Raw genomic sequence first — 18,623 nt, 5'->3', positions numbered from 1 at the left:
ACTCTCCTCTGTGCTCCGTTCTAGCTCCCTGCTTTACTTCTTGCATAACCTCTGGTGGCCAGATGGCTTCTGCTTCTCTGTCCATCTGTGTATCTTCACTTCTGGTCTTCGCTGGCCCACATGGCTGTGATTTCTAACGTGGTGGCAACCAGAGCAATAAGGCAATCCAGCCTGTTCTGACACCCTGGACCCAGCAGACAGCCCAGGGCTGAGAGGACCAAGGAAGGGAGTGCCAAGTAGACTGTCGAGATTATCACGTAGATCACATCCGCATCAATTCAGCTAATTTTGGCTGTGTAAATTTTATGGGATTGTATCATTATTTTCTAGGTATGTTTATATATTTCAATGCTGGTTGAAAGCAGCGATGCTGAGAAGACTGGTGAAGGAAGAGCTTGATAATTATCATTCTGAAGGATAATATGCTCCATGTATTTCTCACAAAATTATGCAAAATAAGTACTCTAAGTAGATCTGTAAAAGCATATTTTTTTATTAAACTTAATCTAAGTAGAATAATGGCAGATAACTGCTTTGATGAATTCTGGTCTCATTTTTGGGGATAGAGTACTGTTAAAATCATTGTGATATATTAGTACTTTCTGCACATAGATTTATTAGTTTTAGACACCACACACTTATTCTATTCCTTGTATCCTAGTTAATCTGCTAGAAGGTCCACCAACCAGCTCATGCTAGCACATTTAAATTTACTTTTCTGAATCATGTTGCCAGAAAAACAATTTAATTTAAATAAAATCCAGAACATTACAGAGATATTATTCATTTATATGAGCATTTTTAAAGCAGGTGGGATTGGCATTTAATACAATTTAATGTCTAAAAATGCCTACTAAAAGGTTTCATGCATCATTTAGCAATACAACCCATTTTCCCCTTTCTTCTTCGGACTCACTACTGAATTTAAATTTAACATTTTGGTTAGGTCTCATTATGCTCTCAGAAAAGTTATGTTGGCTCTCACCTATTAATTTTACAGAAGAAACATCAGAGGTTTTGGAGAAATATTTTATGATTCAATGATGCACATTTGTGAACTTGGATTTTTCTTTACAGAGATAGCCATACTGAATAGAAGTCTGACAGTGTCCCAGAGAAATAAGGTATGCCTGGAAGAGGAAGTGAAAAACCTGAAACTCTTGTCAGATGAAGCCATATTGCGATCTCAGCAGATTCACACATCAAATCAACAGGAAGAAAACTTGCAAGCCAGATGCTATGATCTCCAAAAAGAAGTACTAGGTAAAAGAAAATTATTTTTTGCCGTTCTTGGCAACTAGCTGCTGAAAGGAAATGTCTATATATATGTTTTTTATTTCTCTTACAATCCCAACAAAATCTTGTTTTAATTATTTTGTGTTGCAACTATGCCTAATTATGAATAACTATGAAAATAACTGGAGCCCTGGTGGTGCAGTGGTTAAGAGTTCGGCTGCTTACCAAAAGGTCGGCAGTTCAAATCCACCAGCCGCTCCTTGGAAACCCTATGGGAGAGTTCTACTCTGTCCTATAGGGTCGCTATGAGTTGGAATCGACTTGACGGCAGTGGGTTTTATGGCAATAACAGCCTGTGATCAATGTTTGCTATCATCAACTTATATCCTGTCATTTAAAGTGTTAAGATTTAAGTGGGTATGTTAGAGACATCTCAAGTACAAAGTAAGATTTCAGGAGAACAAAATGGAATTTACTTTATTTATCATTATCCCCAGTGGATTGATGGCTTAAGGTGCTGAAGAAAAACACAGCATATGATGTTATATAAGGTAAATCAAGATTTTTAAACAATCCTTCATTTTCCCAAAAAGTTAAAAATTGTGTTTTGGGTAACTTGGGCAATGTTTTTAGTTTCTCTGTGCCTCAGAGGAAAGGGTGTCTCAGCAGTAAGCCTAAGGAGTTTGCACTTTTTCCTGAAGGCAGTGAGGAATCAGTGAGAATGGTTAATCAGGAGAATGATATATATATATATATATATATATATATATATATATATATATATACACACACACATATGTATATATATATATGCATTATATATAATATATATTATATAATATATAATGATATAATAAAAGCAGTGTTTTAGCAAAATTAATCTGTTAGCAATGAATGGAGATATTTCAAGCATCAGAAGATTGAAGCCAGGTAGCCAATTAGAAAAGACCTTTGCTGGCAGCCCAGCCCCAAGACTAACTATAAGAGACTGAAGTAGGGAAAGAAACTAACATTTCTTAGGTCCTAATTCGTGTTTTTTTTTTTTTTAATTCATGTTAGGTATCATGCTAGCACTCTAAATAAATTACTTCTATCAGCTGTCAGAGTGACCATGAAAAGGAGGTAAACCCACTCCTCACTTACCCACTATCTTGTTAACGACATTTCGCATTTACAGCAATAGTAAAAAACTACTATCCGACTATTTTGCACATTAACAACATACATCTGGCAGTAGCAAAGGTGCTAGTAACTGAGGTGCTAGGCGAGCATAATGCTGGCTGTGATGGTTAAGGTTATGTGTCGCCTCGGCTAGGCCATGATTCTCAGTGGTTAGACAGTTATGTAGTGATGTAATTTGTCAGTTATGTAATGATGTAAATAGTCACCCTCTATTTTGTGATCTGATATGATCATCCTCCATTTTCACATAACACAGGTTTTTGCATAACGGCCTGATCTTTGGAACCTAACCATGTCAATAAATGAGGAGCGTGTACAATTATTCCATCTTTCAGATGAGAGAACCAAGGCCCAGAAAAGTAGCATGCCATGCATGGCACCACATAGCTAGTAAATGCAGGGAGTAAAAACAAACTTAGACTCCAAGCCTCATGCTTTTCCCACTCTCTTTACTTGGCTGTCTCCAGAGCCGCAATGCAAAGCCTGAGGTAGAATCAAGGTAGACAGAAGTACCCAGGACTGGGAAGGTGAGCACCTGTCTGAGTAGAAAAAGGAGATAAGGAAGTCACAGATGGCTCTGTGCCTGGGAGTCTTCAATAATGAGAGCATACCACAGACAAGGGAAATCTGGAAAGAAGCAGGTGTAGGAAGAGAAGATAATGAGCTCAATTTTAGAGTTATCACATGAATTTGGTAACAACATGAAAGCAGATAGAAATGAAAAAATCAGATAAAACTAAGAATAAGCAAATATTTTAATTTTCTCTTCTGTGAATTACCTTCCATAGATTTTGCCAATTTTCTGTTGCAATACTGGATTTTCCCTTGACAATTTCTAACAGCAGTTTGTGTAGTATTTTGTCACCGTTAGGTGCCATTGAATCAGTTCTGACTTATAGCGACCCTACGTACAACAAAACAAAAACTGCCTGGTCTTGTGCCATCCTCACAATCATTGCTATGTTTGAGCCCATTGTTGCACCCACTGTGTCAATCCATCTCATTGAGGGTCTTCCTCTTTTTCATTGGCCCTCTACTTTACTAAGCATGATGTTCTTCTCCAGGGACTGGTCCTTCCTGAGAACATGTCCAAAGTACATAAGACAAAGTCTCCCCATCCTTGCTTCTAAGGAGTATTCTGGCTGTACTTCCAAGACAGATTTGTTCGTTCTTTTGGCAGTCCCTGGTATATTCAATATTTTTTGCCAACACTATCATTCAAAGGCATCAATTCTTCTTCAGTTTTGTTTGACCAAACAACTGAGTACCATAACCTAACCAAATTGACACATAAAATTAACTATCACAGGTACCTAGTAAACTTTTCTCTCTCTACTATTTATACTTTTCTTACATATTCACAGGCAGTTATTCTTCCACATAAATTTTAAAAATAAGTGTATTCTCAATAGGGATTTAATTGGAATTACTGTATGTATACATATATATATACACACATACACATATGCTAATTTTTGGTGAATTGACATTTTTAATGATATGAAGTCTTCTTAATATTATAAAAAATCCTTTAATTCAAGAATATGGCATGTCTTTCCATTTGTATATTTTATGTTCTTTAATAAGATTTTGTTGTTTTATTTAAATATGTTTCTTTGTTATTCTTATTAAATTTATTACTAAGTATCTTATTGTTTCTGCCTATAGTATGAATGGACTATTTTTCCTATTTTCATTGCTAAGTGATTGTTGATAGAACAGAAAAACATACTGATTTTTGTGTATTTGTCTTATATCCATCAACCTTACAAAGTCCTCGTATTAATTCTAGCAGTTTTTTATTAGTGTCTCTTGGATTTTCTGGTTATATAACTATACAAGTAGCCCCCACATCCCCCCCAAAAGAGTTTATGGATTCTTCTCCAATGTTTATATCTGTTATTTTATTTTCTTGTCTCGTTCATGTCTTAGTAAATTAATTTGAACCTCTGAGACATTGTTAAATAATAATGGTGACAGTGAGCATCCATGTCTAGTTCCTGGCCTGCCTAATCTTTGGCTGAAAGGGTGAACCTCAGGAGTGACTTCAGTACTGAGTTAAAAGGGTATCTGGGAGTCATATTCTCGGGTACATTATTTCTTTTTTATATCTTGTTTTCTACATGCTAATATTTTATTTATAAGTTTAGTGTTTATATTTCTAAGTGAGAGTAGTATTAAATCTTTATTCGGTGCCCCTAATTTTATCAGAGTATTATGTTAAAATTAAGTGAACTTTATAAAACAAATGTGTTAAATAGCCTTGGATTGTTTGATCTTTTAAAGTTAGATAAAACTCAGCAACAAACCCAGTATCTTTAGGTAAAAACTCATGTGTACCACTTTACATGGTAGACATTTGATCTTTCAGAAGTTTTCTGTGGTAACTTGACTACTTAAATTTTCACTTCTTCTTAGATCAGGTTTGATTATTTGGATTTTTACAGGAAATCATCCAGTTTCTCTAAGATTTCAAATTTATAGCCGTACAGTGGCAAGTAATATTCTCTCATTAAAAAAAAAAAAAAATTCTTCCCTGTGATTATGCTTTACTTCTGATTTTTAATTTTGTCTACTTTTGTTTTCATCTTTTGTTAGTAATTAGGCTTGCAAGCCTTTATTTTATTGGTCTTTTCAAAGAACTAGCTCTTGGATTTATTTATGCTTTGTACTACTTTTTTTCTAGCACATTAATTTTTGTATATTTATTAACTTCCTTCTGGTATTTTGTTTTTATTTTTAGATGTCTGAATACAAATACTTAGTTCTTTTATTTTTTATCCATTTTTGTGTAGTAATATAGGCATTTAAGGGTATAAATTTTCTGATGAGTAAAGCTTTCTGTGTCTCATAGCTTTTAATATGTATTATTCTCCTTTTCAATGCTCTCTGAATACTATGTAAATTCTCATTTTTTCATTTGATCCAAGGATTCTTAGGAATATATTTCTTTCTTTCTTTTTTTGGCCGGGCAAATTAATATTTATTAGAATGACCCAAGTTTCATTTTCACTTCTTTTTTCTTGTTAACATCATAAATAATAACCACTGCTTATAAGGTGTTCTACCCATTATCAGTGAAAAGCTTGTTGATGCAATTAGCAAGCAAATTATTTCTGCTTGTGTGTTCTAATAGCAGATGAGTTATTTTTTCTATGGTGCCTTTGATTGTTTCAAATTCTATATGTATTTTGATAAATTATAACTTTAAAGCAGTGAGTCAATTCAAAATACAATGTTATTTCAAACATTTTTGTCAATATACCATCAAAAGCGTTTACTCTAGCATGACGTAAACAGGAGAACGTGTATCCTTTCTGGTTATAATAAATGGGTAACTGTAAGTAAAGGTAATAGTTTCTGGAATTTTCTGAGCTGTTTTAGGGAATTAATGGACCCACAGGGGCAATGAGCCAGCAGGCACTGGCAGTAGAGAGTTGAATTGTGTAGACCCAGCTCCAGGTGGCTGGGTGATAGAGAAAGGTTGCACAGGCAGTCATTGAAGAAGGATAGATTCCTTCTAGCTTGTGCCCTAGTCCCAGGGGACTAAAGAGAGAGGAAGGGAGGGAGGCCAGTTGCTCTGAAGCCCAGGGAGCTGTGCAGACTCCCCCGAGCTTACCCCGGCTCCCCAGTGGCCTGGCCTTAGGTGGCCTTTAGGTGGCCAGGGATGTTTTGACTGGCTCAGGGGGTGAGATCTGATTTAACTCTGGGTGGTCAGGGTCAGAGAGAGGAATTGCTGCAGAAGTCGCTGGTGACAGGGAGTGGAAAAGTGAGAAGGTGAGGCCTGGATTCGCTTCCGGCTGGGAATTGAATGCAGTTAGTGCCATACAGTTAGTGATAAAGGTGGGGTTTGCCCACCTTGCCCCTTTTATAGTGCAGTTGGTGGCACTGGAATCCTCACAAACGGTGAGTCAAAGGACACGGTATCTTATATCGTATATAACAGATAGTTAAGGGTAACGTAGACAGTAATAACCTTTCCTTAGTTGAAAAAGGAAGTGATAGCGTGTGTGGGGTTTATGGGAATAAGGACAAGAGGGGAACAAAGGAAAGAGTTTTCACTAACTAGGAGCCTTCTCTATGCCAGTGCTGCTAAGCACTTGACAGTTTTCTCTCATTTAATCCTCACAGTATCCTTACGTGGAAGCTTTTACTACCTTCGTTAGGAATAGAGAAGTAGCCCATGATCACACAGATGAGATTCAAACCTAGATCTTTGTTGTGCCAAAGACAGCGTGGGCTCATTAATCACTTCAGTAAACTCCAAAAATGCACACATGGAAACACTAAACTCCTTTCATTTAAAAAATTAAAAAGTTGTTTTCTTCTCCCGCTCCCTCCCTTACAGATACAGACCGTTAACCTAGTAAGCATTGTGCAAATTTAGACCAGGACAGTGTTCTACAACACACCTGACCACAAGGGCACCTGGGGCTGTGGGTGTGGGTGGGTGTGGGTAGGAAAGGGGCCTGTTAAAAGTGCACATTTTGTACATCAGTCCAGACATACTGGATTAGACTCTTTAAGGGCCTGAGATGCTCTATTTTTAATAAATGCTCCAGGTGGTTCTTATGAGCAAGCAAGTTTGGTGCTAGCCTGAAAAAATAAGGAATGTGGGGAAAGGATCCATACTACTATAGCATAGAGAAAAACTGGAAATGGCTTATATTTCCAAAAAGAGGTATATTAGTGAGGTTTCTTAGTTGCAAGCAGCAAAAAAAAGAACTCTAAACTGCAAAGGAATTTATCAAATTCAGAATCTCTGGCAAGGTGGAAGAACCCGGCTTAGAGAGTGGTTGGGAACCTAGTGGAGTTAGGCTGCCAGAATCATGGTCAAAAATATACCCAAGGGCCATGTGGTGAGGCTGCAGCTGCTATGACCCTGGGACACTGAACACCTTACCTGCCCCTTCCTTCTTTAGTCCCGAACACTGGTTGACCCCACAATAAATTCTATTCTGCTTCTGCTCCTTCGTGTCAATTTTTCTCAGATCAGATCTTAGGAAAAATATTTCTTAAAAATAGTCTGTAAAAAGAAGAACCATGTTGGCCCATGTCTTAGGCTGGTTTCTCTAGAGGAGCAAAACCAGCGAAATGTATATATAAATATAGAATTATAAAATAGAGAGATTTAATCCAAGGGAATGGCTCATGCAGTTGTGGATGCCGGCAAGTCGCAAAATCCATGGGCCAGGCATCAGGCTGGAGGCTTCTCCTGGCCCGCGTGGTTGCAGGGGCCGATGAACCCAAAAGCAGCAGGTGCAATTTTAAGACTAAATGAGGGTTTCATTTTTGCTGCTGCTGTGGAATGGATTCACTCATAGGTAGCCACTGAACTATGGTAACACAGAAAGAAGCCATTTTTAAAGGCTATCTGTTACATCTCTCTTGGTTGAAACCATTTAAAATTGCTAGGTCAGAGTGGACGGGATCATTAGAGCTACTCTAATGACCTCAACTAGTGATGTCAAGTACCACTTCCCACGTACCTGTCCGTGAAGGGCACAGGTATCCCCCCCTTTCCCTCCACCAACCCAACAATCTTACTCGGTGTGGAGTTCAGTATGGAAATTGTCAGAACATTTGTTAAATATTCATAAATGTACCTCTTGCCTTATCCACAAATACCTTTCTGATGAATGGATTGCACCAACATATTGTTTCTTTCCGACTCATTTTACAAAAGGGGTTACAAAAGGAGTTTTACAAAAAAAAATTTTTTTTTTTACAAAAATTTTTACAAAAGGAGTGCGGAGAAGACAGCCAAGTTACCACCTCATGTCTTGCAGTGTTGCTTCCCAAACTTGGTACGCTTCTCCCCTTTGGGGCCCATGGGGCACTTTATTTACCAGGTGCTCCCACCTCCAGTGTCCAATCCTGCCCCTCTGCTCCCCGCTTCTCCACTGTTCTCTACTTGTTAAAATGTTTTCTCTCTGCCTCCAATCCACTAACCTACTCATTAGCCTCTTACCACAGCTCAGCTCTTCCCACCTGCTGGCCCTGGACTGCCCATGTCCTTCCTGGGACTGGCTTCTTTGTTTTTCCCTAAGTATTTATTGGGAGGTCTTTGGTGAGATGGACTGACACAGTGGCCGGAACAACAAACTCAAACATAACAACAATCATGAATGTGGCACAGGACCAGGCAACATTTCACTCATTTTTTAAAAAAAATATTCATTTTTTACAGTTGTTACTTTTTTCTTTTAAATAAGCAGTGAATAATTTCAAGTTTGATTCAAGTACATAGTTTTTAGGATTATCACTGTTCCACGTAAACATTTTTAATCTCTGTTTTTTCCCTTTGTTTTTTGAAATGTAGACACTCAAAAATTTAAATACATATGGTAATTCTGGTCCATATAGTTTAATAGTGATTTAAAAATAAATACGTCAACAGCAGCCTAACTCTCAATGCCAAAACTGAATCTTTTTCGTAGGGAAGTAAACATAAAAAATAAAAATTTCAAGGCTAAATTATTGGTTCCCTTTTAAGAGTTATTTATGTAAGTTTTGTAATTTTATATTTAGTCACACTAATATAACTTCCAAATGCACAATTTATCTCAGTTGATAATACTCCTCTCAAAGGTCATCGTGACCCACAAATCAGTTCACTTAAACGTTTTTCCTTCCACCTGGTGGATTAAAGCGTCCTTGTTGTCAGTAGTCACAAATCTGGGAAGACAGAGTTCAGATAAATCACTTCAGCGTTAATATCCTTCCTTAGATGTATTTGACCAACTTTCACATTTAATCCAAATGTAAAAAAACTTTTTGACTTTTTTTCTCTCAGTAAACTTTTCAATGTAATCAATAATGCACAAATATTTTAATGAAATTATTTTACATGTAGCATTTTAGTATTCTAATTGAATTTTTTAAAAACAGCTTTATTGAAACAATTTATATACCATAAAGTTCACCTCTTTTAAGTGTGTAATCCAGTGTGTTTTTTAGGATATTTAAGATTTGTGCAACCATCACCATGATCAAACTTTAGAGCATTTCCATCACCCTGAAAATAAACCTCATGGCCATTAGTGGTCACCCCCTTTCTCCTCCTGCCCTCTCCAGTCACTAATCTACTTTCTGTCTCTGTAGATTGCCCACCAGGGCATTTCCTACAAATAGAATCGTACAACATGTGGTCTTTTGTGTCTGGCTTATTTCACTTGGTATAATGTTTGAGTTTCATCCATGTTGTAGCCTGTCTCATTACTGAATTCCTTAATTAGTCGTTCGTCTGTTTAACTGAAAAAATCAAAACGGGCAACGTGGTTGAGTTGAAAAAAAAAAAATATTGACCCAGGATTCAAACACTTCTGCTTTCTGGTTCTGTTTATGCCTTTTATGGGCCATTTAGACAAGTTATTCATTTCTTTGGCCCTCGCTTACTTCATCTATAGGACGGGGACATAATAGCCTTCCTCATCTACCGTAAAAGCAGTAGGAGAATAAACAAGATAAACTGTAGGAATGCCTGACCAACCATTCAAATACAGAATATTAAGCTTGTATTTTAAAGTGGTTTTCCCAGTGTGATATCAAACCAAATGGTTGTATTTATAATAAAAATATTAGAATTTCTTTAAATACTACTTGAGTCACAAAGGCAAGTCATATATTTTTAATTCCTGTTCACCCAAAGGCAGATTTACCTGCGCTGATTTATCTTTCAGTCAGCGGCCTAGGTTAGCTCTAGTGGGCCTGCCCTTAGAAGAGATTGCTAAAAAACGGAGGAGCTATGGTCAATCCAGGAGTCAGCAACTGCCTGGGGGATGAAGGAGTCTATGAACAGAGTTCCACCGGAAGTGTACTCACCTTTAGAAACGACTTCCAGTGGGAGCTCACTGCACTAAACCGGCTGGGCTTTATGATTTGGGGTTATGATTTGAACCCTTGGGTTCCAGCTGGAATAACATAACAAATAAAAAGACAGAACCGTTGATTTTACAAGCAGACAACCAAGGTTCGCAGTGATCCTTGGTTATACTAAATCCAAAGAGACCAGCTCAATATGGGATCCCTGCAGGCTGCAGCGGACCACAAAAAATGGCCCAGTTTCCCAGGACCTCTAGAGAAACTGCGGGTCAGATAGTCAAAATCAGGGAGCACAAAAGCAGTGTGAAAGGAACCTGTGGATTCTAGCTAGGAGATGGCAAATGAGATTACTGGGGTTTAGAGGGATTAAGTCATTTACCCAGGGCCACACAGCCGCTCATCACTGGAAATGGAACCTGAGCCCTACTGTGCGGCCAAAACTTTGACTCTTAACGGCTGCACCCTGCTGCCTGTGAGTCATGTGAACTGCTGTTATTACTTCATGCTTCAGAGAAAGCTAGAGGATGAGACTCCTTCTAGCTTAACCAACTCATAGCGACCCTATAGGATAGAGTAGAACTGCACCAGAGGGTTTCCAAGGAGTACCTGGTGGATTCGAACTGCTGACCTTTTGGTTAGCAGCAGAGCTTTTCTCTACTCTGCCACAAGCGTTCCCCTTCCAGCTTGGCTGGAAGTGAACCTAAGTTTTCATGTGGGGAAGGCAGAAGATGTCCAGAGGACAGTAGACAACTGCTGATTGGTTATGAGAACTATCTAGACAGGTTTGAGAAAGGATCTGTTATGTACACAAGGGACACGGAGGTTCCATGGGAGGCACACCATGAGTTTTTTTTTTTTCTGTTATGCAAGTAAGCCATGTTCACTATTGATTAGGAAACTCCAACATTCAGATAGACCCATTATAAACATTTGGTGTGTATCCTCTCATTTGTTCTTTTGTGAATACATATATTTTTATAAAAACAGGATAATCGAGTTTTATAATCTGTTCCCCTTCCCATTAGCCATATTTCTATGTTGACAATATTCATAGTATTCTGATGTTTGGATGAATCATAATTTATTTAATCACACCTTATTGTTTTTGCTTTTTTCTGTTAAAATGATATTGTGATAAACAGCTTCACAGCTAAATCTTTTCACATATCTGTGAATATTGCCTTAGATCTCTTCAATCCTAAAATTACAAAATCTGAGTATAAAAAACTTTTTGACTTTGCTTTTCTCTCAAACTTTTTGATGCCTTTTACTTTTAAATTGTGTAGCTGTGTGGTAGGATTTTTTTTTTACAATATGATTAGCTCATAGTGGTTCTGTAGCATTAAAGCACTCTTGAAGGACTTCTTGTCCTTTGCCTATTTTACTGCCACCCCAGCACAACAAGGAGAAAGGTGCGGAAAGACAAACCAGTCTTTCTTGAAAACACACTCCACCCACTGAGCGTTTTTGCGTAGAATTAGTCCTGTGTAAAGGCATCTTTTATACACTGACCATAAAACATGCCAATTCATTAAAGAAAGTTGATGTTTATATGATGGTATGACTCTATTAGGAAATGTCTTAAATATCTTTAAATCTAAACTTCTCTGTCTTCCATTTATTCATTTACTTTATTACTAACCATAAGTCTTTTTTTAATCCCATACATGATTTTGGCTAGTATTCTCTTCCTTTCACTACAGGTCTCTGTCTCTTCCCACTTACCTCTTTCTAGACTGTCCCTACTCATTGCTAGTATTATTCAGTCTTCAAAAATCTCATTATAAACTGTAAATACATGTGATTAAGTGAATTTATTTGTACAAACTGGTCAGGAAACAGTAAAAGTTCTAAAAGCATTCTGAGCAGTTTCTAAGTTCATCAGGATAGTTCCTCTAAGAGAGGCAAAGTACTGTCTTCATTTTGCCAGCTGAGAAACTGGGAAATTAGGGAAGGAGTGGTTAAATGGCTTAACCGGGGTTAAAAAAAAAGAAGGAAACTTAAGGCTCCCTATCTTATCCATTCCTTATTTACTATATCTTATAAGCTCCTGTAAGTTATAATTGTCTTCATGACATATTGAATTGCTTTAATGTTGAGAATAAAAAAATACAGTGCAGGTTTAGAAGCATTTTTTGTGTGAACCATTCTGAAGTGAAAGTCGTAATTCTTAATGCTAGAATGTAATTCATTTTTAAATTTTAAATACATTCTGATTATCTCTTTAGCTTCATTCATTTTAACCTGCTTTCCCCGCCACCAGCATGCATCCCGCCAAATAATTTTCTGGTTTTAATATAACTACATCTGGACTGAATTGCAACTTTTTAGCTGTATATCCACACCTGCTGTACCATCTGATTTATAAAAATCTCCGCACGTTATTTCAATCCCTTCTGGCGTTAATGCAGAAAATGTTAAATGTACTTCAAGAATACTTGTTTCAAAATAGATGTGAATCAAACCTCTGAAATATAGTGTCTCACATGAAGTGAATTTTCCAAGTGACTGTATCACCGTCCAAGCTTTGAAAAGTGTTAAAATATGTTAATTTGCAATTGACATAGTTGAATACTCACTGAAGTAGTTTCTTTTATTATTGGCATATATTTTTGTATAATGATTTCCTCCATGAATGCTTATTTTAAAAATTAAATGAGATGTTGCTTTTATAAAGGGCTAAGAACTCATCGTCAAACTATGGAACAAAAATATATATAACCTAAATGCAGCAGACTGATACATTCGTTCAGACCTGTTACGTCCAATCATAAATCCCAGAATTTCATCCAAGTGATTAATTAGCTAACCATCTAACTAAATAAAATCATTTAAAAAGTAAAAAATAAAAAAGGCTTTAGTTTAAAGGACTTATTGATTTCTTATTAAAAACACTATCGTTCACCAAGGCCAAATAAGGTTCTTGATTTTAGTTTCTCTAAGTCAAGGGAATCTATTTTATTGATATTTTTACACTAAATCTGGCCAGCATGGAGCCTAGCTATGCATGGAGTAGGTATTTAAGCATTGTTGAAATAAAAAAAATGTACAAAAGAGTTGCATTTTAATGCCAAGATACGTGTCAGATAGTATCAGTGGAAGCCGCACGCCTGTTTCTGTTCCGTGCGTTTTAATCTGAGGTGCAAGATTTTAAACATTTGTTGTCATCTCATTTCTAATATATAAAAAGAAAATTATTCACTGTTTCACCAACTATTTTTTGAGTGCCTCCTGTGTCTCAGGCGCTGTGAATACCACGGATGAGGTCCCTGCTCTCGTGGAGCTCACATCCTAGCACGCTGACGCTGTGAGGAGCCCATGAGTGTGGAGCCAGTAGTAAGTACTGGCCACCTTCTAGCTGTGATGACAATGGAAGACGCCCATATACAGGTGCCGTTCAAAGCCTCGAGACTGGATGAGATCACCTCGGTAGAAAATGCAGGTAGAGAAGAAGGGTCAGGACTGAGGCCCTGAGGCTCCCCATCATTTAGGGTGGATCTAAGAAGGAGCGTTGTTGATGGAGACAGAAGCAGCAGCCAGTGAGGAAGGGGGGAAATGAGAGAGCATGGTATAATGTAAACAAGAGGAGACAGAGCCCAAAGACGGGGCAATCAGCTGTGTCAGACGCTGCTTTAAGTCTGAATTAGGTAAGAACAAAAACCAGAAAACCAAACCCAGTGCCGCTGAGTCAATTCCGACTCGTAGCAACCCTATAAGACAGAACAGAACTGCCCCATAGGGTTTCTAAGGAGCACCTGGTGGATTAGAACTGCCAACCCTTTGGCTAGCAGCCAAACTCTCTCTCTCTTTTTTTTTTAATTGTGCTTTAAAGGAAAGTTTACAGTTCAAGTCAGTTTCTCATACAAAAACTTAGGCACACATTGTTATGTGACCCTAGTTGCTCTCCCTGCAATGTGACAGCACACTCCTTCTCTCCACCTGTATTTCCTGTGTCCATTCAACCAGCTCCTGTCCCCCTCTGCCTTCTCATCTCACCTCCAAACAGGAGCATTCCACAGAGTCTTGTGTGTCTACTTGAGTTAAGAAGCATACTCCTCACCAGTATCATTTTGTGTCTTACAGTCCAGTCTAATCTTTGAAGAGTTGGCTTCGAGAATGATTTTAGTTTTGGGCTAACAGAGAGCCCAGGGACCATGACCTCTGGAGTCTCTTCAGTCTCATTCAGACCATTAAGTCTATTATTACTAGAATTTGAGGTCTGCATCCCACTTTTCTCCTGCTTCATCAGGGATTGTCTGTTGTGTTCCCTGTCAGGGCAGTCACTGGTGGTAGCTGGGCACCGTCGAGTTCTTCTGGTCTCAGGCTGATGGAGTCTCTGGTTTATGTGGCCTTTTCTGTCTCTTGGGCTCATATTTTCGTTGTGTCTTTGGTGTTCTTCATTCTCCTTTGCTCCAGGCGGCTTGAGACCAATTGTTGCATCTTAGGTAGCCACTTGCTAGCTTTTTAGACCCCAGATGCCACTCACCAAAGTGGGAGCAGCCAAACTCTTAATCCCTGTGCCACCAGAGCTCCTAGATAAGAACAGAGGAATTAATTTTAGGACTGTATGGGGCTCTTAAAAGAGCCATTTCTTTGGAGGAGTGAAAAAGAACGCTCAACTGGAGTAGAGAGAAAAAAGACTTTAGAAAAGGCAAATCATAAATGGGGAAACGTGCATAGTCAAGAAGAATGAGATGCTCAGCCTCAACAGTAAGCAGAGAACTAAAAAGTAAAACAACAACAAGAGACCACTTTGCATCCACTGGATTGGCAAACATCAGGAAAATAGCTATTTCTAAGGCGTATTAGGGAAGCAGGGACCTTCTTGTAGTGAGATGGGAGGTTAAGCTGGTACCTGTATTCTGGAAAGCAATTTGTCAGTATTGAAGTATGCGTATACCTATGACCCATGAGTCCACTCTAGAGACATATTGCAGAAAACTCTCCCACAAGTTCACGAGAAGACAGGTACAAAACTTCTATTGCAGAATTATTTGTGGTGACAGAAAGTTGCAGGCAACCTAAGTTCCATCAATATAGGACTGTAAGTAAAAATTGATATGTACACTGGATAAAATATTATATATATAAAAAAAAGCCCCTTTGCCATCGAGTCAGTTCTGACTCCTAGCAACCCTAAAGGATAGAGGAGAACTGCCCCATAGGGTTTCCAAGGAGCAGCTGGTGGATTTCAACTGCTGGCCATTTGGTTAGCAGCCGAGCTCTTAACCACTGCACCACCAGGGCTCTGAAATATTATATAGCAGTCATAAATGAATGAATCATATCTATATATAACTCCATGGATAGATCTCACAAACATTACTTGAGTGGAAAAAGTAAGAATTAGAATGAGATTTATAACAACACCATTTATGTAAATTTTTTAAATACCTGAAAAGAGTATACTGTTTTTTTCGCACATAAGAGGCAGGTTAGAAGGCATACATTGAATTCACAAGTATGCATGCCCTCTAGAATAGATCTTTCCCAAATGTAAGCAAACATGTCTCAGTATCACTCATTAAAAAAAAAAAAAAAAAAAAACCCTCCTTGTTACCACACCCTCTCCAGCCCTCAACTGAATTTCTCTGCTCCCGGTTTACAGAATCAAACTGGTTGTCTTTAATTCCTGTTTCAACTTCACTCCACCTCTGACAGCCAACTTTCTCCCCCTTGCTGGTTTGTGTTCTTTTGGACCTTGGGCAGAACACGCCATCCTCTTTGACTCGTTCAAAGAAGGCCCCTGTCTAAACAGTGTAGCTGTAAAACATTTCACAAAAAATAGAGAACGATGTGACAGACGCGTGTGAACCCACATCCACGCTTAGCAAGTTTTAGCATTTCGCCATATTTATTATGTAGTTGTTTTATTTTAAAGAAAAAAACAGAGTTGAAGCCCCATTTTTACGCTTCCCCATTTGAAGATAACTACTGGTGACCACAGGTCCAGCTGCAAGAACCGGGTCCTGAGGCAGGTGAGAGCTGACAGACTCAAAGCTGACGTGGCCGAGTAGCCTTAGTAACCCGCTAGGTAACTGCTCTCCCTGCTTTACGTGCACTGAGTGGTTTCACTCTCTGAGCAGGCCTGTGCTGTAGTAACTGACCGTGTCACAGGTGAGGAAACTGAGGCACCTAAAGCCGCATAGCCAGCAGGTGGCAGAGCCAGGACCTGACTTTAGAGCTCACACACTGTTCCGTCCTAGGAGCACGTTCAAGGAGTATCGAGCTTTTCCTTTTCTTCAACAATTTCTACCACTATTCTTCGAAATACAGACTTTAATTTCTCATTTTAAAAACTTTTTTTTTTTCCTCTGCTCCCTGGGCATCACTTCTGCCGGGTTGTCATTCAGTCCAACTCGTTGAACTCGGAGTCATTTTCCTCCGTATAGCGTTTGAACCAGATGTTGAGCTTTTGCTGTTGCCTTATCCAGACCAGAAAGTTTTAAGCTTGAAATATCATTTGACTCTAAAGGTTTTGGAGCCTTGGTGGCACAGTGGTTAAGAGCTTGGCTGCTAACCAAAAGGTAAGTGGTTCGAATCCACCAGCCACTCCTTGGAAACCCCATGCGCTAGTTCTACTCTGTCCTACAGGGTTGCTACGAGCTGGAGTCAACTTGACGGCACGCAACAACATAAAGATTTTATAAATTGTTTTCTCAAACATTATACTAACTTAATGTACTCTCCCAGTGACTGTGAAGTCTTACATCCTTCTGTAAAATAACTGCCTAACGATGAATCCTTTCAGAATAACAGGATTTTCTTAAATATCTGATTACCCCAAGTCTGAAGCCTCTGTAATGCTATCCAGTGAGCAGCTGGCTCCGTATGAAGAGGGGCTAAGAGTTCTTTTTTGTCTTATTCATTTAAAATCATTTGCTACTTATTTAATATCTGCAAAGAACACAGTAGAATCTGCTGTTGTGAATTTTGGATTGTTTCCATGGGTTCCGCCTTACATCTGTGTGGTGTTGCAAACCAGTGCTTCCCTTCTTTCTGAAGGCATTCAGGGCCTTTTGCCTCATAATCCAATGTCATGCTGAATGACAGATAATTGAAGTCGAATTTATTTAACTGTAGAGAAGGACTGCGCAGAACAATATACTTTTTAAAGAACTCCTTGCCTCCGAAACGGAAGGAGTTGTCTTGTGCAGGTGGCTTAATCTCTGCTGCGCGTGCTGTGTTCCTTTATTTATTAAGGACAGGAACCGGGCACTCTGCTTCTCAAAACAAAAGGACCCGACTAGTCTATGAGAGCCCGCGATAAACCAGTAGAACGCTTTTACGCCTTGTCCAGCACAGCAAAGATATGTTCTTTTTTTTTTTTTTTTTTTAAATAACTCTTAGCATTTTGTATTAGAGAAAATATAACAACAGCAACAAAAAAGCCAGGAAAATATGCTAACTTGTAATTATACACTGGTGCACTGTTTGTATTTTGGATTATTCATAATCTTTTTTTTCTACAGTCTGGTGGTGTCTTCTCTGTTTACATGAAATGGTTTTTGTTGACATTAGTTGTATTTTCTGTTTCTATTTACTTCACATGACAGCCGTCAGAGGTTCTCGTGTTTTAAAGTAAAACATTTACCTACCTCCCATTTTTACTCAGAAATGCTGTGGACTACATAGTGAGGAACGACCGTGGAGGAAGTGGGTCTCTACTCACTGGGTGCTATGAAGTAAAGACTGGGCCAGCTACGTTTATCCTGAAGTAGGGAGAAAGGGAGATTTGGGTGGGTAGGTAGAAAGAAGAATACCCATTGCCATTGGGTCAATTCTGACTCATAGCGACCCTATAGGACAGAGTAGAACTGCTACTTCGGGTTTCCAAGGAGCGGCTGGTGGATTCCAGCTGCCGACCTTTTGGTTAGCAGCCGTGGCACTTGACCACTACGCCACCAGGGTTTCCAGAAAGAATACTGGAAGGTAATTAATAGCGTTTACATTCTTCTTGAGACAGGTCTTCATCATGTAGTGTATTTTAGTTTTAAACCTAGTAAATTCTGGAATCATGACGCACAAGCATATTCCAACGTGAGCCTAAGAATTCCTGTCAATGCTATAAAAGTGAGCTTTCAACTAGCTGCCGTGTTTATCGTCTACAATTGTACTAATTCTCAGGTAATTTAGACTTAATTGCATAAAATTCACATATCAAGTACCAATTCTTTGGGATTTATTTTTAAGATAATCCATTCTTTCTTTTAACTATAGCTGCATTTAGAAGTCACGGCATCGACTGTATCACATGGGCTCAGATCCATGTTTCATCTAGTTTAGGATTATATCCTGACAAAAGCACCAAGGAAACATTTAATGGGGAGGCATAGCTGTCCTCTCTTATGTTGGCCTCATGAAGCCAGTCACAGTGATAC

At 38.5% G+C, this 18,623-nt stretch overlaps 1 protein-coding gene across 6 annotated transcripts in view; it reads left to right on the top strand.

Moving 5' to 3' along the window:
- LEKR1 (leucine, glutamate and lysine rich 1) overlaps positions 1-18,623 on the top strand; it is a 178,071-nt gene that overhangs the window by 98,394 nt on the left and 61,054 nt on the right. For all 6 annotated transcript variants that reach the window (XM_049867247.1, XM_049867249.1, XM_049867246.1 and 3 more), the window contains one exon: positions 1,078-1,263. In XM_049867247.1, the coding sequence (XP_049723204.1) occupies positions 1,078-1,263 (186 nt within the window). The remainder of the gene's footprint in view (positions 1-1,077; positions 1,264-18,623) is intronic.

Source organism: Elephas maximus, chromosome 23 (genome assembly GCF_024166365.1).
Source record: "Elephas maximus indicus isolate mEleMax1 chromosome 23, mEleMax1 primary haplotype, whole genome shotgun sequence".
In the NCBI taxonomy this organism is placed as follows: Eukaryota; Metazoa; Chordata; class Mammalia; order Proboscidea; family Elephantidae; genus Elephas; species Elephas maximus.
Note: the sequence above shows the minus strand (reverse complement) of the source record. Positions and strands in the feature narration are given on the sequence as shown.